We start from the raw sequence: 25323 nt of genomic DNA, 5'->3' as shown, positions 1-25323 counted from the left end.
AAAAAGAGTGCAACATATATGACGCTAGCACCATGTGGCTTTATTAGGAATTTTAAAATAACATTTCTCATAACTCAGCACAAGCAGTAAATTCACTTTGCATATGAACCCTCCTCTTTCTAGTTCTCTTCAAAAAGGTATAAATTATGTGACCCCTAGAAATGGAACACAACAAGCAGCTAATATTGTTCTTACTCTCAGTTGAAGAACTATGAGATCATTAAAGCTGAGAAAGAATTTTGTCCAGTGCTTTAGAGCAGTAGTGAATAGTATAGCCAGTGTTTAAAAAAAATACTTACAAAAATATGCACAGACTTTTCCCCACTGTACTCTAAATATGATTGAATATCCAGCAAGGTAAACAATATGGACTTGCTAGAAAAAAAAAGCAAAAAACAAATTAAGACATACCACACACCAGAAAAAAAACCAAAAAAACACCAAAAAACCTACCAACCACAAAAATGCACAGGCCTCCTTGGGAGCAGACCATGTCAGTACTGTTCCAACAAATGCATACACAGTTAAGGGTGTAATCAAAGGTTATGAAATGGCTTCAATCTCCTTTAAAAATGCCACTATGATATGTTTTACTTCTTTTGTTATGTGAAAAATAATAAAATTGAAAGTGAAATAACCAAAACACCACAAATTCTTACAGAAAATCAAATTATTTTCTTCTCATAAAAATAATATCCAAGGAAAACACAACTAAAACCCCTGTATTTTTAAGTCTTTGGTTTAGTGAAAAGATACAACTATTGTATTAATGTTCAGAATAGGCTTAGGTACTTTGCTGAACAGAAATGGAAGTAAGCATATGTTTTAAATTAATCACATGCATAAGTGTTGTGTTGACCCAGAGCAAAGCAGCACTTGGCATTAGTGAAAGTAATTTTCTGCAACAAAAGCTAAATTCAGTCTTTAAATTTTAATGCCTCTGATTGACCTTTTCTTTCATTATTGTTTATAGCCTACATTATTCTTTATTGTCTAAAATTATCAATTCATATCAAGTTAATGGCAAACTGCTTGATGCTTTGAAAATATCTTCTATTTCTTTGAAAGAACATTATTATTTTAATAATAGTTGAAAGTATATTATGTTTCCTGAGTCACTGGTATCATAAATCAAACCCAGAAGCACATTTCTTTTCCCAAGCTACATGTAGAAACACGTAATTCCACTCCCAACTCTCCATATGTGCTTTTGCATAGTTTTTACCCCAACCACTGAAAAATGCCCATAAAATAAATTATGATGTTGAATTGATGGGCTGTATAATCTGTGAGGAAACTGTCAGTTTTACTCTGACATTTCTCAAGGGATTTCAATGTCAAAAACTGCAAGGAGGGTTAGAATTATGGAATTAGCCTTCAAAGCTGATTATTAATGTGTAACGCTTATTTCATTTAAACTGGCATCCCATGGAAGCTGACACATCTTACACCTGAACTTCAGTTACTTGCCCCAGTGATAGGAATAACTTACTGCAACCATGGAATTTGGCATGCTGTCCTAAAAGGTGAAGGTGGAAAATCTCTCTTGGAGGAGTCATTGCTTACATTTTCAGCAACGTTTCAGACAGTTACATGTGTCTGCAAGCATTTATGAGATACACATCCTGCTTTGTATCAAAACTGATGATCTCTTAAAAATTCCACCAAATTGCACTGAAATCCAATCTTTTGTCTACCACCAGTGTTAACACTACATTATATATTTAAGCTACAATCCTTATTCATAAATTCCAGACAATGAATGGATACTAAGCATATTGTTTAGCATTTTCACTCCACGGTCATATAGTTAGCTGTTTTAAACACATTCATGTTATGAATGTTAAAAGAGATGGGTTTGTCTCTACCATTGATTTAATTCTGGTTCTCAGGGAAATAATTAACTACTTTTGTAGTTTTTTCATTGTGCTGGTACAATTTTGTGTGCAGTGATGGAAAGTTCTTCCACATTATCCAGAAGACTCTCCTACTGGCCACATATTCCTGCTGTGAGTATCAGTGACATTTTACCAGGGGACGACCAAAGTATGAGATGTGTTTTATGATGACCTGGTGGGATCATGTCTCCTCCAACAGCAGACAAACTTTCAGTTTCTATTTCCCTGAGCAGGACAGAATGCAAGCCACAAATGATAAACTAGCGAGTATGGATAATACAACTTCTTCAAGTATGGTTTAAAAAGTAAACAGAAAGCATGGAGATCAGAATAATCTATCGATTTTTAACTCTTGGTTTGTCACTCCACCTCCTTTTAAATCTTTATTGAACCAATTCACTGACAAATAGTTAAGTTGAGGTCCCAGAGGAGAAACTTTTTCATGAGTAACTATTTTGAATACCCAACTAGAGAATACATAAATTCAGATGGTTTGTAGAAATATTTCCTTTACATCAAATTTTATGCCATTATGACTCCCAAGTTCTTTTTCATTATTTCAGAGACTTTTTCTTTTCCTTCCTGAGTACACCTCACTCTTTTTTTATCCACTGTTGACTCAAAATGCTACAGTATTTAGTTTTGAAAAATACATGGTATGTGATGTTTGAAAAGTATGGAATGGGACTGAGATTTCCACACACACAGAAATATTTCTTCATTGTTTGACATTTACTCAACAGCAGAGGGGGAATAGTTACTACTGATGTGAAACTGTTGCTGATACAGCATAAAAAAATATTCCTGCACCATAGTCTCTACCCAAGAAAATTATTTTCTGCTACATCAGCTTTAACAACCAGGCACTAATATACCAGGGTTAGGCCAACAAAGGAGCTTCGGGAGAGGTGAGATTATGAATGCTTTGTTACCTCATGAGTTTTAGGTCCATTACCAAAAATTTTTTTTCCTTATTTTATTTTATTTTATTTTATTTATTTTATTGTATTTTATTGCTTTTTCACTGCTAATAAACATGAAAAAGATATACATCCTCTTTTTGCAGAACTGCATTCTGAGTTGCATCCCATTTTTTTAGAGAACCTTTCTAACTGCTGGGAATATTTCTTTTTGACCAGAAGTTGCAGCAAAATGACATGTGTGATTTAGACAGTTGAGAATGGAAGACAGGTACATCAGCTTTTCTGATCTGGGGATTATGATGTGAATAATGCTTTGAAGTCAAGGGGCTTATGACAAATTCAAGATTAACTGTTTTAAATTAAACACACATAAAGATTCAATTATTTGTCACTTAGTGGGAACTAAGAGCTCTACAACTTTTCACTTTTCTTATATCTTTTTTTCTTTCAGTCCTTTAAAAGTATTATTTTATTACCGTTATTAATATTTTTATCTTTACAGTTTTCCACCTTCTGCTTCTTTGGTCCTTGTCTTTTTAGGCTGAGATTTTTTGCAAGAGAGCATAACTGTCATGAAGCCACCTGAACAGAATATTCTTTAAGTTTCCAGAGCAATTGCACTCACTTGAGAATTTTTATGTTGTAGGTTATCAAGCTTTTTTTCTGTGGAAGTATTGAATTAGTCTAATAAATATGTGAAAAGTCTGATCTAATAAAATCTGATTTTTGTGACTAAAAAGTCTCTTGGATATTTTTGATAATGTGTTCTGTAAGGGAGAGACTGAGGCACGTACTTCTCACAGTTCTTGGGGATTTGGTTTCCTGTTGCATGTAATTTTATGCCTCACAAAATATTTGCCTCGTATATTAGGAACATGAACCTGTAATGAACAGGTAGGTTATATTTATCCAATATATTGCTATAATCTGCACTTCAGTGGACTTTTGAGTAAAACTTTACACAGAACTGGAACTACTAAATTATGAAAATATTTGCTAGTCTTTTTATGGCTGTGTGGCATATTTTTTATCAAGCTTTCGTAACTTTCTATCTATTTGCCCTTTTATTCTCCCCATCTCTGTCTTTTGTGGCATGTTAATATCTGTTAATATCTAAATTTAAAATATTATGCTCTCACTTGATATTTTAATCAGACATTAGTGGGCTTTTCTGTGAAAGCTGAGACAAACGTATCATTGCAAATGAAAATTTAAATTGTAAATTCTTTCTCAGTCTTTACAGCCTTATACAGACAAATTAAAGCAAGTTGCCAATATTTTTTTATACTGATATTCTGTTAAATCCACTGAAGAAATCACATCTGCTCTGAAAACCATAACTGGGGATTCATTCCTAAACGTACTTCTATGAAGAAGATATATAAACATCTCAAAGCTATGAAGAGAAGATAACACAGTCTGATATATTTAACATCTACTCATGGAAAAATATTGTTTAAAGGGGGAAAACACATTCCATGGTGAGAAATCTATTTAATGTTTAGACAATTTGGAGAAAAGATAGAGGAATCTTTCCTCCCTACTCCCACAGAAATGAAATAAATGCAATTTTAGTGCATATTTTTTTGATTCTTTTTGGGCAGAGCACACACAAAGGTGATTTGTAGAAACCCAGAGAATTTTTACTAGGACATCAGTGAGCAGCCATAATTGTGTTTTCTCCCTAATGAAGTCAATCCTCTAGAAAGCTATAACAAAGTTAAAGCTTGTCTCTAAGGATTGCATTTCTTTGCCTGTAGGGTTTATGGTGTTCTCTTTTTTTTTTTTTTTTTTTAAGGATCATCTGTTTCAACTGGAATCGCACAAATTTGAGAGAGGACGAGGCAGGTGCCCTTTTGACCCCAGTTCTTCCTTCACCTCCATCTTAATTGGTAATGATCTTTATGTCACAAGCTTCACAGTCCTGTCAATCTGTCATTCCGAGTCTCTTTCTTCAGCACACCAAAGTGTTGTCAGCCTTCCACTGCAATCTTCCACATGTCAGGCTTAATCCTCATGGTGCTGCCCACATTAATATTACATTCCAGGCAACATTAAACACAGCAAGGGTGTCTCACTGAAGTGAAATGTTGAATGACATGTGCCATCTTGAAGGTAATTGATTGTTGTGTAATTATGGAAATAATAATTTCCTGATTTCCTTAAAAGCAAGGAAGCATGACTAGCTTAGTCATTTACACCACTTTCATCTACTGAGATGAATCTGAGCAACAAGCACCCTGTAAAAATGTAACTGTTTTTATATCCAGCTTTATTGATTATATAAATTACTATTTTTGAGATGAATTATTTTTTCATTTTAATGCTACCTTCTGACAAAACTATTGCAAACTGCTGATTCTGTGTTAGAAGTGTTGATCTTATACTCAAAAGATAAAAAAATAGAATTCAGTCTAAGTCCTGCCATGCCAGGAAGCTGTGCTGAGATAATGCTCCCCTGTGCCTTGCTGGGAAGTGTATCACTATAGGAGTGGGATCTTTGAAGTTGTGATATAGCAAACCATATGGGCTTTCCTCAAAAATGTTTTCTTAAAACATTTTGTGAGATGAAGCAAAGACAGTCTTGGCACTGTTAACTAACTGTACATTGACTAAAAACAGCCTGGAACAGCAGGTAAATGGTGAAAGCTAGATGGAGTTAGGGAGTAGCACAATGATTTCTGGGTTTAGAAAACATAAACAAAAACCGAGCATTCAAAACGGATATAGACTAAAGGAATGAGCTAGAAACAGAAGCTAAAGATTAAATACGTTTTCTATTTTTCAGGGACAAAAAATAGGATTTTAGGACCCTTTTGGTATTTACATTTGTCTCTGCATCTTAAAATCAGACAACTAAATTCTCTGATGGTTAACTACAATGGTATGGCTCATACATGGTAATGATGAAGTATTGGTCATGAGTGACATTTGTATTTTAACATGATAGGTTTATTTGTCCCTTTATATTAACAAATTAATTAAAAGAAGAATCTTCACCAGTAGTGACAAATATTTCACATTGCAGCAATTCATCAAAATATTCTTCATTCTCAAAAAAAAAAAAAAAAAAAAGTAAATTTGAGGGCTAATTCTTAAGAGCTGGTGGGTAAAGAAGTCATAGAAGAATAAGAAAAACATAATATATTTTGCCTGACCCTCAAAAATCCATGAAGCACAGCTTGTCACGCTTTTATCCCACCCTTATTTCTAAATTGTTTCTACAGTTTTTGACAGATTCCAGTCTCAGCTTAGCCTGGGAACAAAGACTCATGGAATTGCTGTAGGCCTGAAACCTCATGGTCTAATCTTGAAGTCCTTCTCAAACTTTCCTCAGATAGAACTAAGTAAATAAATTAACCTGATCATGTTCCTACTGTGAGATCAATGTGAATTTTATTTGCTTAAATGGAAGCCAGATTGTCTCACTGAGCTTTAAGAGTTTGCCCGAATTATGGGAGGTCCTATAGATCCTCATATTTTTATCTGAAGGAGAAAACAATTAAATAAGCCCTTCCCTGATGAAGGCTGATTAGAGTTTTGGAGGTCCATTGACAAAGACATAAAATCAATCTGAAAAAGCTAAAAATTCTGTAATGTAGCAAGATTAATGGGAGAAAATAATATTTTTATCACTGATAACACAAAATCACTGATATACCAAAATACAGACTTTCACCTCTTCATCAAAACTAGCAAAGTATTTAGAGGCTGTTTTTCTAGCCATCCATTAGGAAATTCTGTAATTTCAAGTTATCGTGCAATGATATTTTAAAAACATAAGAAAATTCTTCCAAGATCTTAGTATTTTATTTATTTTTTGCATACTTTTAACTATTGGAGTTAAATGCTGAAGACTATCTTAAGGAAGTTTGAATTTCCATTTATTCTATTTTATTCTACCAACTTCTACTACCCAGAGACACACAGTTCATAGAATAAATCCTGCACCTTAGACTCCAGGATTATGTCCTGTATCTCTGCAGGTAGCCAGTTGAAAAGGCTGGAAGACCTAGATGCAAACACAATGAATAATAATCTTTTAATTGACATTTGAGAATGAGGCAGACTTCTAATGCCAAATGCACTGAGAAGGAAGGGATGCTCCTTCATTCAGACGAGCACTGAGTTCGGCTCATGATGGACATTTCCCCATGACAGGAGATACAAATTACACCAGGAACCCTCCAGGACTGGTCTTCCAGTCCTTCCTCCAATGCTTGGAGGTTTAAATTCTTCTTCATGCACTTGAGTTTTCTTAGAAAGTGAAATCTGCTCCGGGAATGAAGTCATCATGATCCTGAGGGCTGCACCCCAGAGTTGCCTGCACTCTCCAGTGCAGGTTCAGCCAATGTGCATGTCCTTGAAAAGGTTTTATGCAAACCTGTTAGCAAAGCACACCCCAGCACTTTCTTCCTCCTAAGGGAAGGATTCAAAGCCTGCTCCCACCTCTGCCCCTCCCATTAACACAGCACCTACACCACCATGGCATTGACCAACAGTGAGAATTAGGCTAACAAGAAGACTTCACACACCTCTCATAAAGTTTTAAAAGCTTTTAAAATCCTAATCTTGAAAGATCATTTGCACTATAACCAATTAGGACCAGACTTAACTGGATTAATTAAGGAGGAATGATAATCTCTTGTTCTGCATCTCTTTATGTATTTCAACACAAGGGTTAAAACACCCACTCCAAGAAAACAACAGTTCGTGACTTGGCTTTAAAATGAAATATCTGTGCTTTTGTCAGCATTACTGTAGGTTATCTGACCCACTGGTGAAGTAGCTTGTGGTGAATTCCTCAGTACATGAACAGCCAATTAATTTATTGCCAGCACCAGGAAACAGAATGGAAGCTGGATGGCAGACAGGCTGAATAAAATGTTTATGTTTAGCTCAACGGTATATAAAACTTTTGGACTTTTATTCCTAATGAACTCTCCCATCTGCTTTCAATAACCAAAATTATTTTTGATACCAGATCTTGCACACTGATTAACTTAGACCACACTAGCTAAGAAATTAGTTTATGTCCACATATTCTTACCTGCAATATATCAGAAGCAAGTGCTGAAAAACCTAAATTACATCTGAATAGGTTAATATCGAGGGAATCCATTCCAAAATTATTTTCTGCTTTTACAGTTTTAAAAGTTAGGTATTTGTATATTTCTTTTAGGCTAGACCAAAATGCATTTTTTCTCAAAACAAAAGACAAAATATTTAAGTGACAGACAGAAAATACAATTATATAGAGGTAATAGTTTACCAATTAAACAATAGGGTTTTTTTTTTAATTTGCTGTTTTCATACTGTCAAAAGTACCATTTTCTAAAATGTGAATTAGTCTTCTGATTTTAGTTGTCATGGGAGTAATAACTGACTGGCAGTCAAAGAAATGCACAAAAGGGGCAGTTTATGTTCTACTCATTCTGTTCTAATGCTTTATTCATAAAATAAATTTTCCATTTTACACAAAAAAGACTACTGATGAATAATAGCTTGTGTTTGCATTACCTTCCAATTTGATGCAGGTACACAAAACATGCCACATTTAAGGTGGTAACAGCCTATTTATAGAAATCTTTATATGAGTAATTTAATTTATATGTTTCAGTCTGTTTTCCTTTAAGGTTGTCACCTAGGAATTTTGAAAGGTTTAGAAGAAAAAAGTTTGTATTTTAATTTGCTAATATTTTGCTTTGAATAAAAGGCAAAATAAAGGTATTTTTAAATAGTCACCATTGAATTTTGATTTATTTGTTAGCTTGAAAAGAAGGTGGCTAAAAAGATGAAAAAATGCTAGCTAAAAAGTATGTATCACTTGAGCTAAAACTGGTCTTTGAGGTCCATGGGAGTTTTTTGTTTGTTTAAATAAGGAAAGAAGAAACTTTTTATTCTTTTTATAACATGATGAACATAACTAGGCTGTTAACCTGATTAAAAAAGCCCTTAGTTTTAGCCATGTAACGTGAAACTGAGGTTAGACTGGAAGAGGAGAGGAGTAGTGAAGGTCTCTGAAGTTACTCATCTGATTTTCACTGGAAAGTTAAGAGATAAATCAGTGTGATGTGCAGCACTATGAAACCTTACAACCAAGACAGGACTGAATTGATATGTGATAGTAGTTTTTCAGGGGAGGAGAAAAAAGTAGAAATCTTTCCAGAATGCTTCAAGCCTCAATCTTAGGTTAGCTCTAAATCTGGAATTGGTCAGTGCCTGTAAAAACCTAGCAGTGTTCAAAATTTGTCCTTTACATTTATACCAAAGGCTATTGAAGAGGACAAAGAAGATCCTCTTAGTGTCAAGAGTGCAAAATATCTCAGAATTATCTTGAATGTTTTTGTGATATTTGACATCCACATTTGTCAGTACTGTCCCATTGTTGTTTTTAGGTGAAGTGATCTCTCTGCTCACACATAATACTTATATTTATTTTAGTAACTGCTCAGTGTAAAAATCAGATCGAATTTCACTATCTGTAAAATATTTTTCATGGAGCAATATCTACCAAGGACTGGAACTTCCATTTTCTGCACTCAGGATCTCACAGGTACAATCAGACATAACCTCTTCAGTATATGGTAGAATGCCATACCAGCAGGTTAGTTATTTATAACAACATTTTATACCTATGTCAAACAGAAGAAATAGACTTCGCATTCAAATTTTGGAACATCTGGACTCACAGATGTCAATCCTGATCATTGGCAATATGTATTGAATCATTTACCCTGCACTGATGCAGTTTCCAAGATTCATTATACTTCTGAAAAGATAAAATGTCCTGTTTTGCATTACGCATCACTAAACGAAGAAGATTACCAGATAGTCTGATAATTTTTTCCAGTAGAATTCCCAAAGGGGGATATATGACTAATGTAACTCATTAATTAGGGTTGTGAAGATTGTTTGAAACAAATAAAGTTCTACAAACACTGCAAATTCTACAGTTTAGGCATCTCTGTGCTGTTTAAAAAATAAAGGTCTCTATTAGTTTTGGGCAATCTTAACTTCTATAGCTGCTATAATTTATACTTACTTTTTACTTCACTTGCCAATATTTTACACTAAATCTTGACCATGTATTTTCCCGGGCAATAACCATTCTGTATATGATGAATCCTAAGGCAAAACTGTGCTCAGCTCCACCTCAGCAGAGATGTGGGAAACAGCCCCAGATACCAAACTATTAACTTTTCAGTTATTCCACCATTCAATTCATATGTCTCTCTTAAAAGAAACAAAATTTACACTTTCAGGTAGACCTGAAAACAAATTTCTTGCCTTCTGCTATAATCTTTTATAAATGCCAGCAAACGTTATTTGAATGTATCAATCATGTTTATTTTGATTAACGTGCAGGAAGCTGTCTCTGAAGCCTCCACTCAGATTAGCCTTCAACTGGAAATAATTTATTTCCTTTTCCTTGTGCAGTTTAATTCCTTTTGTGTTATTTTCTGGCATAATGATGCCACCTAGTGACCATAACTGCCTGCTTCTTAAATAGGGCCTAAAAAATTTCTAATCCAAGTCCACAAGGACATGAAATAAATTGTTGTTATTGCTTGGTCAGTTAAGGGGAATAGTGTCCATACAAAACTGAAAGTTAGAATTATGGATAGCATTTTACCAAGGTAAAATAAATCCAATATCACAAATTTAAATAGGTTAGAGATAGGCTTGATTTTTGAACATATTAAATTGTACCTATATACATATTGATTTTTCAACAATGTCTGTTATTCAGTGTAATATTTCTAAATTTTCTGATGCTTGCTAAATTTGTGAATACTATCTAAATCATTTGGAAACGAGACCAAATTTCTGTTTTCATAAATTTTTCAAGAACTAACAATCACCAGTTGTGGAGGATGGATGAGATCTCAGGTTCTGTCCTTATGCTGGTAAATATTTCAATACTATGAAAACAAGTTATTGCTGGACCATAGCAAAATAATCCCACTGAACATGGAATCCCCTCAGCCAGGAAGATACTCCCCAACTCTATTTATTCCAGGTGAAGTGGAACAGTTCCAGTAGGCTGACTGGAAACCCCCCCCAGACTAATAATTAGCGTATACCATATTTATAATATGGTTCCTATCACGTGCAATAAAATTAATATCCAGAGTTTTACCAATATTTTTAATTTTAGGGTTTTTTTAATGTCTGGTCTGCAGGTGGTGAACTCTTTACTGGTCTCTACAGTGACTACTGGGGAAGAGATGCTGCTGTGTTTCGCTCCACGAACCGCATGGCTCATCTCCGCACTGAGCCTGACAATGAGCGCCTGCTGAAAGGTGTGGGCAGGACAAGGGGCTAAAACCTGAGGTGTTCCAGATGACTGGACAGTTCCTGCTTTGCATGGGATCAGAGATTGCTGTGATAATATGTGGGGGGGGTTTTAGCCCAGTTCAAACTGAAATATATGAAACACAGGGAATGGGACTGGAAAACTGTCTTTTGCAAAAATACAAAGGAATATTAATTTGTCAATTGGAGGTATAAAAATACTTCAGCATTAATCTATTCCACATGTTCTATAGATACCCACGAGAAAAATTTTTTTCACTATTTCTATCACCTTTCATAGCTCTCTGACTCACAGAATGCTTACCTCTAGTTTTATTTTTTGGTTGCTATCGGCTGGTTGTAAGGCTTGAAAAACTAAGACAATATTTTAATAACTGGATTCAATTCCTTTTCGTTTTTTTAAAGAACCAAAATTCGTTGGCTCATACATGATTCCTGACAATGAAGACCACGATGATAACAAAGTATATTTCTTCTTTACTGAAAAAGCTTTGGAAGCTGAGACAAGCACTCATGCCATATATACCAGAGTGGGACGTGTATGTGCGGTAAGATCCTTTCTCTGATTGTGCAGATAAGAAACTAGAACAAATGATGAATTGTCTAGCAAATTATTATCACAAGCAGACTTAAATTTTACCAGAAGAAGAAAGATCACGAGGAAAGATTTTGCATCCTGTACTTCTCTGTCTGATTATCCATTCCCCACCCGGCTATCCTCCTGGTGTGTTGTTCTCATGCCTTTTTGGCTCCCTGGCCCCACACACAGGAATAAGAACTTGGGCAGTTGCTGGAGAGGAGCACTGTTAATATATGATGTCCCAGCTGCCTGTATTGGTGCTGTGTAAACACTGATGAATTTTAGACGCCTTTCTCTTCTAATAACCAGCTACTGTAAGGCTGATGAGAGGAGCTCTCCCATTTTCCCACTGGGACTACATCAGCTTAATTAAAGGAAGGAAAGAGAAGGTTAACATCTTAACATCTGATTTTATGCCAAAACAGAGTTTGTATTCCCCCTCCTAACTGTAGGGGATACAGTTTAGGGGATTCCTAAACCTATTGAGCAAAGAGCAAGACACAAGTTAATTATTTTCTGTCACCTCAATAAGTGGTATTTGTTGTGCATGCTCACCAGCATGCTGCCCCTTTCTTAGGTACTCATGTATAACTTAAAAACATCTGATGTATGCAAAGTACCAAATTGCAGCCTCAGACATTAACGTTCACAAAGCCACTTGGATTTCTCGATTCCAACCTGCATCAAGATCCAAGCTGGAATTCTTTAGCTTATGTTCTTAATATATGCCTGGATAGATTATTTTAATAGTTCCCTCTACTCTGTAATATATCCACCTGGAAGTCTTATCTCTAGCCATGGGTGAAACCAAAATCCCACTGACCTTTCTCTTCCACATCTCCAAAACCTATCTGGCCATTAACTTCACAGCTGTATGTCATAATTCAGATTTGATTTAGTGAATACAAGAAAATAGCTAGCTGATGATTCAAGAACTGGCTTTTTTCTCCAAGCTTTTACATTTTCATGTGAGCTGTAGCAAGTTTTGTAATACAGAGGCATCTACTCTGCATATTTCTACATTTCTGAGGAAAACAGATCTCTGTAAGTGTTTTGCAAGCCTATTGCAGAACCTTCAACAGCCAGTTACAAAGGTCTTGAATATAAGGCCATAGATTGAGGATTCTGCCTAAAGCAATTGGTACTAAATGTTCCTTTTCTTCAAAGTCCCAACTGTTGCAAGAGCAAGAAAAACGTGAGACAGCCATAGCGATGCAAGTGTAATATAAAGTTGTTGAAAATGTTAGAAAACCATATAAGTAATTGCCTCAGACTTCTCCCAGATGCACCAGGTCTATAGATAGATTCAGGGCTTCAGTTTCCAGATACATTGATCTAACCTGCACTGAGCTCTTAATGCAAAGCTAAACTTCAGTAATGTACTCAGTATATCTTGTTTGCAAAAATGAGCAATAAAAAAAAGTTTTACAACAGCTGTATAGCTAAAACTATCCAGAGATGTGGTACAGAATTAAAAAATTCTTATGAAACCACAGATCTTAATGAGACCTGGACTTGATCAGTGCAATCCTACTTGAAAACTGACTCCAGAGAAATAATTCTAGTAATAGACATGTGGTTTGAAAATGGATGCTTTTGACATTAGAAGATATAATGAGCAGCTAATTCATCAGAGATGTTTGTGCTTCTAGACTTACTCATTCATATTACCATTGGCATTTGTTTCTCTCTATACAGAATGACATGGGAGGCCAGAGAATGCTCGTCAATAAATGGACCACTTTCCTCAAAACCAGACTAGTTTGTTCTGTGCCTGGGAGAAATGGAATTGATACACATTTTGATGAATTAGGTAAATATCCTAGACAGCAACAAACCAGAAATCATGGAAAAAACCTATACCTTCATGATTACACATCTTACTGTCAAATACTGCACTTGTATTCATTATCAGGGAATAGTAGTTAGTGTTGTTTCTAACATATATGAAGTTCTACAGGTGTGGAGTTCCCTATCACCAATTACTCCTTTATGTACTGCATTGTTTTTACAGATTGCTTTTAATATCTGCATAACATTGAATACAATAAATTCGTAAAATAGGATTATGCTTTTAAGAATCAATGAATTTTCTTTTGGTGGGCTGTGAAAAGTAGGTTTTTAACAATAGCATTGCATTTAAATTTTACAGAGGATGTGTTTTTGCTGCAAACTCGTGACAACAAAAATCCGGTGATATTTGGCCTCTTCAACACGACGAGGTAAACAACCAGAAGAAACAGAGCCATAGAGGAATGTTTGAACAGTCTGTTAAAGAGATAGAAGCTGGATGATACATATCCCTTAGCAAATATATAGTAAACAGTTTAATCTCAATATTATTCACAGTGTGCTTCCTTGCTAATAAAAAAACTTCTCCATAATACTCAGGGGATTGAAGACTCATTCTGTGATTCCGTATATCTGGATCACAAATTAATTAAGTGTTTCTCATCTTGACAATTTCCTATGTCAAAGTATATACACATCTGCATGTTTATAAGAACAGCATCTCAGAGCCACCTGTCTTCCTTTAGGAGCTCCACTGTAATTCAAGGTTAAGTAGATAGCAGCTTAAATTCCTAACAACTTCTTAGTGAAGCCTAAAGCAACAAATTGCAATGTGGCTGGTGGCCTCCATTTCCTTTTCCACTGCAGCCTAGCTCAGGTGCAAGTACACAGTAGTCCCAGCTTGGAAATCTGACTGCTGGTTTAGGATGTCACTGGTAGAAAAGAGTGCCTATGCTTTTGCCACTTTCTCCTGATTTTTTTTTTTTAACAAAAGGCAGATTTGCTCTTCTAGGATTGCAGACACCCGAAATTTCCTACTGACTCTTGATACCAACAGAGAAAGTTGGGCACCAGACTGAATTTTTCAGGATCACCTTCTGCAGTCTTCAGAAATAATTTCTTTGTAGAGAGCACTAATGCTTCTTTAAAAACAAAACAAAACAACAAAAAAACTAAAACCAGTTGCTCTTTTGGAACAAAGTAAAATAAAATTGTAAAATAAAATTTAAAAATAAAATTTAAAATAAAATAGAAACGTTTATCTATGCATTGTTCTACCTAAAGTGATCTAATCTAATTAATAATACCAATATTCCCACTCAGTATAAAAAAGACCCATTTTAGGACTTAAAATAAGTCAGCATTGGTTGGTTCCCATCTTTCCAAGCAAAAAACAGTAGGAAAAATGTTAAAGAAAAATGGTCAACTGCTTAAGTCGCTAATCAAAGACATAAGGGACCTGAGTTCAGTCGGTTTTGCTTTCTCTATGTTTCTAAACAATTTAGAGTTTTTGTATACCAGCACCAAATTTTGGCAGTACAACACAGAGCTTCCTTGGAGAAATGTTATGAATATAAACACATTTAAGACTTTTAAAGAACATTGGATGCAGTATTTAGAAGAAAACCATATAGGAAAATATAAGGAGGGTTTTGTCCCCGAATGTTGGTGAAATGTGACTTGTTTTTAATTAGATAATAATGCCAGTATTATCTGGGCAGAATGTGACATATTGCTTTAATAATGTCTTTAAATTTTACTTTATAGCAATATATTTAGAGGATATGCCATATGTGTTTACCACATGGCAAGTGTCAGAGCAGCTTTCAATGGACCATATGCTCATAAAGAAGGACCTGAATACCACTGGGCTCTCTATGAAAGAAAAGTACCTTATCCTAGACCTGGTTCAGTAAGTACAGTCTATTTTCCACTGCTTTGCTATGAAAATTATTTTGGAAAGGAAAAGCTGACTGCTGCTAGTGTACAAATTTTCCTGACTTCACAGTCCAGGATATACTCCTTTGAACATCTGCATACTCCAGCTATTCCTGGAAAAGTGTGGAATGGCTCAGAAACAGGTTTAATTGAGTACTAGAACCATATATTTTCCAAAGGAAAATAGTGGGATTAAGTATATAAGATTTTTCAAAATCCTGTTGGGACATGATTTTATCAATATTGTGTAAAGGTCCTAAGGTCCCCAGGCAAAGGGGATGGGAAGAGACAGATCTAGCAGGTGGGTCAGATGCATTCAATTTCATTCAGAAACATTAAGTGCATTACCTGTGAAGGAACCTCCCTTTCTTTTTTTAGTGTGCTGAAACCAAGACATTTAACAAGTATTAAAGGAAGAAAAAACAAATAAACAAACCAAAACCCAAACAAACAAAAAAAAAAAGAAAAACAAAACAAAGAAAAACCACAAAAAAAACCCCTTAAAAACTGAAACCAAAAGCAAAGAAACCCAAGAGTATCCACTATTTCAATGTCAGGTGGTTCTCGTTCCTTTTTTCCACCTCATTTTCCAAAAGGACCAAATTTAAATACTTCTTTAATTTAAATCAATGAGCAGGTTAGAAATGAGAAATATTTTAATAAAAGTAACTAATCAGAATTAATGCATTTGTAGATAAGGAGCAAAGTCTCCATCATTCAAAGTCCTTTGCTCAAGATCGATTCTTTCTGGAAGCAATGGTCTGGCACCCTCACAGTTCATTGATTTCTTTTCAGACATCACAGAGTGAGATTTTACTACCCTTCAATCAGGTTCCTGAGCTTATCAACATTCTTGTTCTGTACCCTTTACAAGGGATACCAAAATATTAGAACAACACTGTAAAAAACCAAGCTCAGAAAAATCACTCACACTTTTTGTTAATTTTCACACAAGTTTCTTTATAAACTTTTTTTTTTTTCCCAATGGCTATTAACTGAAGGGAAGAAACAAGACATTTTGAAAATGCAATGAAATGGGAATTACTGTAGTGAGCATTCAGCAGCTAGAGAGGTGCTGTCATGTACAGAGTTGTTCCTGGCTGTACTTAGATTTCTGGAGGAAATCACAAACTCGTGACTTAAGAGACAAGTAATTAACTTCTACAAGGAATTCCTAGGTTGTTTTCTCAAGGACATCACAAGTAATCTTCACCTCAAGTCCTTTTCCTATTTCAGTGTCTTTTTAGGTGTTTCTGCAGTTTCTGTGCCAGGTGCTCACATCCTCGCTCAAGGTGCAGGGCAAAGGTGCCCTTGGCATTGCAGGGCCTTTCACCATCTCACAGAGAGAGCACAACCACAGCCTCCAGGAGGAGGCCACCCTCCTGGGCCTCATCCAGGATTTCCTTTTTGCCCTATACCTTTTGGATTTATAACTACTTACCCACCCATGGCAGCTTCATGTGCTGCAAAGCTGCTTTTGTTTACACTCATGAAGGTCCCCCCCTTGTCATGTCAGCACTGGGCAGATTTCTAACTCTGAGCAAAGACATTTCTAGTAGCTGTTTGGATAAATCCTCTCCCACTTTTCACACTTCACCTCTTAATCTCCTCACAGGCTGGGGGCTCACTCTCTTGATCTTAAGGGTGGAATAAACAGTTCCTTTCAGTGCTGTTTTTGCTTTGCTAACTGAATCAATATTCCCTTTTGTACTAAAAGAAATAATTTCCAGAAATAAGCATTGTATACAATGCATTTATCAGTGAATCTCATTAATGAGATGTGGAAAGGCCTATTAGTTTATCTACTGCATTCCAGTGATAACTTTATCCCTGTAGTGATTTCAAATGCATGCCCTTTCTCATTTTAAATTAGTCATTTAAAGTTAATATTTTTCTCTACTTCTCTTGAAGCTACAGACATAAGTCAAAATTTAGAAGCAGATATTCCAAAAAAGAGATTATCTAGGATTTAAACATTATGAATATGATTTGACCATCTTGGACAATGCTGTCCCCTGTAGCAGTGCTGACATCAATACCAAATATTTTTTTGTTTGTGTGACATCAGCTGAAGTCATTAATATTGAGTCAGGATAGAAAAACAGGTAAATAAATTATCACATTTTAGGAAAAATTATTTAATTCAAAGGAATTATTGGTTTCCTATTTGATATTTTGTATAGCAAATATTTGGGTTTTACAGTTTTACCAAATAATGAGACTGTGCTATGCATGGATTTCAGAATAGCTGTATATTTTGCAAAGATGATACGATTCAAGTTCTTTAAGTGGTACTCATTTTTTTTCCAGGCAGTAGAACACCTCACATATGTTATTTGGACTAGCACTAAACACAGGCATGAATTCAGTAATAATGACTGTAGTTATTACATTGATATCTCCAAGCACTGAAGATTAAATGGTGTCTTTTTGGCACGAAGGAGAGGACACAGAGCCAGCACTTCAGAAAGATTGACAATGATTTATAGGAAGGCTGCCCTAAATTCCACTTGCTTCCAATGCTTCTCTTCCTTGGCCATGTTTGGGTCAGCCTAAAGTGTCACCTCCCCAAAAAGGCAAAGCATGGGAACAGAAAAAGGAGCAGAAGAGTGCAAGTAATTTCCCAGTATCAGGGAAAAATTAACTAAGGAAGCAGGTCTCTCCTGGGTACTAAAAGATTTAATTGTGGTTTTCTTTATATGCTGCAGAGCACATCAGAGGCTGAAGTAGATGGCTCTACCTGCTAACACAGATTAATTGATACATTTTTAGCTACTCATTTAGGGCACAGTTTAGAGATCTTTTCAATGTTTATCTGGTAGCATGAAGAGAAGGTGTGTAGCAGGCTGCAGCCAAGTGTTAGGCTCCACACTCCAAACAGTGTGCAGCACGTTGGTAAACTAAATCCCACTAGATTTTCTATTACAGAAGTGACAGTGACAAGAAGCAAAAAATTACCTACTAATGGGCATCTCTGAGAGTCAGCATTCATTGATCTTAGGTATTGAATGAGTAAAGTATAAGTCTGTGAGGAATGAGAGTGGAGCTTAAAGCTAAATAAACAGAAAGCCACTGTTAGTCACACAGGTTCTGACAGACTGCAATTCTCTGCTATAATCTCTGCTGGGTTTTTTAGTTCATTTAGTCTGTGTTGCTTCTGGAAATGACATCAGCTACATCAAAAGTGGTGTTGATAGACTTCAGAGACAGCTGCATCTACTGTTTCCTTTCTAGACCACTTGATTTTATTTAATTAAAATGAAAAGCCTGTGAATTACTATTTTTATTAAATCTCTCCAGGACTAGAACTTTGCAAAGGGAACCTGGCAATGCCTATTCACTTGATATGCTGTGCAGTGCATGGGAAGCCCAGACTTAGCCTGTTTTTATGCTCCAGCTCTGTCTCTTTATTGAAAATGGCTGGAAAAATTCCATCACTAGGCTGATTAGACAATTACTTTTAAGTCAACACTGAACAAATACATTCCTGTAGCTAAACCCAAAAAGTGGAAAGAAACATTGCCCTGCTTGACAAGTGCAGGAGTTTGTTATTGTCGATTCCAGCTGACCACAAGTTTAAAATTACTGTTTCCAGTAAACACAAGGCATATTTTATTTCATTTTATTGATTGAAAAATTCAATTCAAATAGAGAAAGGCTGCTACTGTGGCTTTGCTTGAAATGCTTCTTAAAACCACACTGTCTTATGAATATTTGGAGAAAGCAAATGGTTACTGAGATATTTCCAGCTTGATCATAGATGGTTTCAATTAGACATCATGAAGCAAATTGGAACTGTTGGATCTATGTTCAGTGGGGAAACACTATCTCATTCACAAAGCATCCTAAAATTAACTTCTCTCTTTAACGCATTAAATTATCTCTAATTGCACATTTGACTGAAGGAGTAAGCCTCTTTTAATCAGTCGCTGACATAAAGTTTATTTGCTTTGCAAACTGGTAGATTGATCAGCGCAAACATTGGTATTTGAAGCTAAACTGTGATATATAATACTGTCATCAAGAGTCAGGAATTAGAATCAAACATAATACTGTTAGAATGCCTGAAATCAAGAATTACTGTTGCTGATGGCATAATTTTTAAGTGTGCTTAGCTTCTTATTGTAATACATTTTGAAATCAAAAAATAATAAGACTAGAGATTGATTTCAGGCATTAGTGTTCTGCTGACTTTGCATGGCTGTTTCTCTACTGGGAGAGAAAAGCCCTTTCTTCTTACTCTGTCCATGGCCATTTCAATTGCATCTTCAATATGAGTTTGGGGGAGACATAAGCACTATGGCCTTTGTCAAAATCTAAAAGTGTTACTTTTAATTCTGTCTTAGTATGTTAAAGAGGGACAAACTCCTTCTTTCTAAACACAACAATGCCAGGGCAATGTTCAGCATTTCCCTTTTTCTCATGGTTGATAATGCTGACATTCATAAAATACAGAGTTCACTGTCCTAATTCCCACTGTGGTCTCCTCTGCTTGGTTTTCTGTAGACTTGTCTTTATCCCTGAAAACGAGACCCTTTTCTGAAAATTTCTTGGGTAAACCTTCAGGATAATCTGTGTTCTCTGTTTTTGCAGTGTGCCAGCAAGGTGAACGGTGGGCTGTACACTACCACTAAAGACTATCCTGATGAAGCTGTCCATTTTGCCAGGAGTCATCCACTGATGTATCAGCCCATCAGGCCTGTTCATAAGAGACCAATACTAGTTAAAACAGATGGAAAGTACAATCTTAAACAAATAGCAGTGGACAGAGTGGAAGCTGAAGATGGGCAATATGATGTTTTGTTCATTGGCACAGGTAAATAAAGAAAGCAAGAAAGAATTTTTGCATTTACAATTTAGTAAGTTTTGCTTGTTTTGTTGTTTTTGTTGTTTTTTTTTTTCCTTCCAGGATGAAGCAAATCAATACAATATTTCTTTTTAACAAATTTTCTTTTTATGCCTGTGCCCGTCTTCACCTTTCAGAGGATGTTAGTCATTCTAGACATGTGCTTCATTGTGATGCTTATATTATAAAGGAAAGTAATGGTAGAGAAACATTTAAAGACTAGCAAGAGAAACAAGTATAGGATTCCGTTTTAATTTCTTTTCTTCTCAAAAAAGAACATATAAAAAATTGCAGAACAACCAGCCTTATTTTTCAAACTTTGGAACACTGTCATGCATCTGAGCTGAGACGTGGAGACCTGAGAGAAACAGAGGTGGTATGATTTCCAAAAATATCAGTTCCAGTTACTGGCTTTATTCCAGTTTCTTCTCCCCAGTTCTGGGGACAATTCTAGCTGATACCAATAAAAAAACCTGCCATTTTCCAGATTTGGGTTACAACACAGCTGAAGGAAGGAAGGAGGAAATGCCCAATTTTAAAAACCTCAAAACTATTAGGTTTCCTGCCAAGTTTTCGTGTCTTTCTTCTATGCCATTTTATTAAAATATAGAGAGCTTGTTTAAGAATTCTTAAGCATCATCCTAACAAACACAATAAAGACAAAATATAACATATACCTGCACTAAGTCTAAGAAAGCAGAGAAAAAATAAATACCCTAATGGTATTTGAGAAACAGAAAGATTTTAGAAAACAAGAGGAAATTCTGGAACTACACAAGACTTAAGTCACATCTCATCTGTCTGGAATAAAACCAAGGATTCTTATATTCACATTTAATCAATTTAACAACAGGAGTGGTATCACAAATCATTTTGACCATTTTGTCTAGGAAAGCAGTTCCAGTGAATTATTTTTTACTAATGAAATTCCTCTGATAAGTACATTTCAGTGTTGAGAACTGAATTCAGAAAAAGCATGTTCATAGAATAGCGAATATATTTATATAATAATAAATATAATATAATATAATATAATATAATATAATATAATATAATATAATATAATATAATATAATATAATATAATATAATATAATATAATATAATATAATATAATATAATATAATATAATATAATATAATATAAATATATTTATATTAGTGCTGTTTTCTAAGGTTTTAAATAGCCTTGATATGGTCTTGGTAATGAACATAATCATGGTCTATAAAACACTGTATCATGTGTCACTTATTCCTGTACAGCAGATTTTACAATGAGTCCTATATCCTTCATATTTTCTCCTTGAATTTCTAATTGAGACTGAGTCAAATGTTCTTGTGCACAAGGCTTTTGTTAAGCAAAGTTGAATCCAAAGTGGCTTAGGTGTGGTGTTTTAGACCTGTGCTGGATTGGCCCCCAATAGCTGCCTAGCGTTCTCAAGCTGTCTGATCTCAGGTGAAATTCCAGTAATTTGGGTTTCAGAAACCCTGAAATGAAACCTGCAATCACTACTCCAGCAAAGCTCCCATCAGAAAACTCACTGCTTCTTTGGGCATTATAATGCTAGAAAGGGTTGATGTATTTTTTTTTTTAATCCCAGTCCAACACCTGCTGTGTAACATAAGTAAGCAGCATCTTAGAGCTGAGCAAGTTTCCTTAGGGTAGTGGTGCAGGTTAGAAAGGTTCATCAAAGGCGAACTCTGAACATCAGAGCTTTCACATATCTGTCAGCAGGATTTGAAAAGGGACTTACTTATGAAAATCAGAGCTCAGAATACAAATTCTTTTCACTGTTCTACAACAAAATGGTTGCCTTTGATTACATATTCTCTTTGAAAAATGGTGTATGACCCCAGTTTAATGGTTCCTCTTTTCGTTTCACCCTTTGATCTTTTGCTGAACATTTTCCCCAGTGCTTCCCTGCTTAATATGTCCCTGTAAATCAAAGGTGACTGAAAGTAACAGAAGAAAGGAAGTGATATTTACCATTGTTGATGACAGATTTTCAGATTAGGGAGAGCAAGGCTTTTTTTTTTTGCCAGCAAGGCGAAACCGAAGTGGTGGAAGACCAGATGCTATTAGTGTGTTTTACTTTCCTGCAAGAGTTGCAGAGACAAAGAGCTTGATAAATCTAAGTCCAACGTGCCTTAGTCTTTTTTAATGTGTATCTTATATTTTGATTCATCTCCCTTTGACTAACACCTTCAGCTCAACAGCAGCTCAGTGTTTCCTTAGAGAAAGGTAGGAATTGTGCACAATGAATCCCTGAACGTTTTTTGTATTTTTGCCTGGGGGAATGGAGCTGCTGTCAGCAATTAAGGATATTAGTAGTTTTCTATCTAGTGTAAACACTCAGATCCTATAATTAAAGCTACTTTACACTTGCTTGCCTCAATGCACTAGGCTTCTACCTACTCCCATTTTTTTTCTGAAATATGGTTGCCCTCTGTGATCCTTTCGTTATTCACAATGAGCTATGAGCCAATGTTTGAAAAATACAATTAATTATGTATCTTCCAAGTGTCTAAGTTGCCCTTATTTGTCAGGGACAAATTGTCATATATTTCATTTTCTAAGAGTAAGAATTCTCGTTAATGATAGCACAATGCAACTAACTTTTCACATTTATAAATTTCAATCCATTATCAATTTCAAGAAGTAATTTCAGACATTTGAAGGCTATTTAAACGTTTCAACCAATCATAACCTTTATTTTGTTTTGTTTTGTTTTAAATTTGTGTCCAGATAATGGTATTGTGCTGAAAGTCATAACAATTTACAATCAAGAGACGGAATCAATGGAAGAAGTGATTCTTGAAGAGCTGCAAGTATTCAAGGTGAACTGGGCTGTATAAGAAACATATACAAAAGTCTTGAATTTTCTGCAGAATTAAAATGTCAAAAAAAAAATATCTCAGGATAGTCAAATATATAATACCTGTGTGCAAGAAATGTTCTAATTGTCTAGCAATTTTATGACAGGAAACCTTCATTTTAAATGGAGTTTTTATAATGTCCCAAGTACCAAAGCGTGTTGAAGCAAATTATGACTATTGCCTTTCTATTTACGTGCTTGGACCTTGTAGTGCCACCTTTAATTAGAAACTTACTGCATTTAGTTTAATTTTCCCTCATATCCAATTAAGTAATGAAAGAAATATGCGCATAAAAAAATCTGCCTGCTACAATCTTGGAAACTTAAATGAGATCCAGATAGAAAAAGTCCACTTAGAAAGAGTGAATCACTTAACCAGTCTCTACAGAGGGCAAACATGGGTCTTGGTGAGGCACAACTCCATTCTCCTAAGGAATAACCTATGGTTAAATCTCAGTGCTTGGCATGTGACAAAGCTAAGATAATGAAATTCTCTTAGTTAGCATTCTCATCATGTCACATTAGCCAAATAAAGCAGGAGGCTAACCTGCTTCAAACCATAAGGAAAATCTAATATCAAAAGTTATACATTTAAATCTGGTACCTGAATTTAGGCAGTGTAACTATTGACTTGTTGCATGGAGGGAAAATCACAGAATTTGCCCTTCTTGATAAATCTAGTTTTCAATAGAACTATGAGGGGCTATGTATTGCTCCAAGAAATTCGAGCAGAGGGCAGAGAGGACAATGGTAAAAGAAGGAATTCCTGCTATTTTTGTCTTATCTTCAATGAATGTTTTGTTATAAAGAACACTCCACTTATCACTCTCAAGCAGGACAAAAGACATTCAGTGGTGGCAAGAGCTAATGTCATGTTTGACAGGGAAATTGTAGTGTTTCTGTAGCTCTGATAATCCTGAATTAAGTGCTGGCTGCTTGTTTCCAAATAAACTGTTTTAAAGCAGTATTTCTGAAAGTCACAACTTCCCAACATCTTTCTTAAGGAAAGTCAAAGTATCTATCAAAGCTGCATGTAATAAGTAAATACCAATACTATTTTACCTGATTACTTTTCATAGCAAAAATACTCTTTTCTAAGCAAACAAATATTTCCTATTTTTTTAGATGCCAGTTCCTATTATTTCTATGGAAATCTCTTCAAAAAGGGTAAGTATGCTGATTTTGACTCAAATGTAATGAAACTGTAAACTGCACAGAGCTAAATTCTTAGATAGATAGGCAGATGTACATCATCTCTAATGAGATCTGATTGGTTACATGTAATGGTTCTGTAATATAAACCTATGGTATTATGCTCTGTTCCTTTATAATGTATTTATGTTTTTCAATTCTAGTGTTAAATATCATTAGTTCACAATACCATGCATATCAAAGCAAGTAAAAACCAATCTGTTTCATAAGTTACTGTCGTACTAATCACAGCAGGGATTAGCTTGGTGGATATGGCAGTTCACAGAGAAGTTCTTTGCTGATAAATGCAGACAGACTTCAGCCCCATGGGGATATCAGTGCAAAAAGAGCCTTGCTGGCTTTCCCACATATTCAGTTGCCCTCTAGGGGAGGCAACTTTGAGTTTCTGAAAGTTTCAGCTGATATAAACACCCAATTTATTACTCTTGTGGGCAGATTCTCATCCATGTCATATCATCATATCATCTCAGCATGGAGCCATTATAAACATCCGAGGGTAGTTATATCTTAATGTTAAACATGTCCAACAGTGATGTTAGACATCCGGTGCAATGTAGGTGCACATAAACACAGTGAAACACGAGTAACAAAGAATGAAAACTGCATTATGAGGAGGTGTGGCTGTGCCCCAAAGGGTTATTTGAGTCTTGGTGTCTAATCAACTTGCATTCTTCCTGTAGGTAATGAAAGTTACCTTCCTGTAGGTAATACAAGAAAGTCAAAGTCCTATGATGGTAATTCAGAGGAGAATTTGGGTCTAAGTAATTTGAATTATTTCCTGCCGCAATCTGTTTGAAAACAGCTCTAGGAACTAGATTGTCTAACACTGCACCTACGTGATTATTTGGAGAAAGACTCAGTGTCTTTTCAGATGTTTGCCTTACCTTTAGCTCTTAATGAAGTGTCATGGTTAAAGGGTTGTGTTGGAAGAGTAAAAAATAC

At 35.3% G+C, this 25323-nt stretch overlaps 1 protein-coding gene across 1 annotated transcript in view; it reads left to right on the top strand.

Moving 5' to 3' along the window:
• The window catches only part of SEMA3E (semaphorin 3E), a 129529-nt gene that overhangs the window by 90101 nt on the left and 14105 nt on the right, over nt 1–25323 (top strand). The window contains exons 5-13 of the mRNA XM_014884319.2: nt 4620–4713; nt 11008–11127; nt 11546–11688; nt 13419–13533; nt 13873–13942; nt 15279–15423; nt 20043–20265; nt 23040–23131; nt 24295–24336. Of these exons, the coding sequence (XP_014739805.1) occupies nt 4620–4713; nt 11008–11127; nt 11546–11688; nt 13419–13533; nt 13873–13942; nt 15279–15423; nt 20043–20265; nt 23040–23131; nt 24295–24336 (1044 nt within the window). The remainder of the gene's footprint in view (nt 1–4619; nt 4714–11007; nt 11128–11545; nt 11689–13418; nt 13534–13872; nt 13943–15278; nt 15424–20042; nt 20266–23039; nt 23132–24294; nt 24337–25323) is intronic.

Source organism: Sturnus vulgaris, chromosome 5, assembly GCF_052056855.1.
Source record: "Sturnus vulgaris isolate bStuVul1 chromosome 5, bStuVul1.hap1, whole genome shotgun sequence".
NCBI classification, from domain to species: domain Eukaryota; kingdom Metazoa; phylum Chordata; class Aves; order Passeriformes; family Sturnidae; genus Sturnus; species Sturnus vulgaris.
Note: the sequence above shows the minus strand (reverse complement) of the source record. Positions and strands in the feature narration are given on the sequence as shown.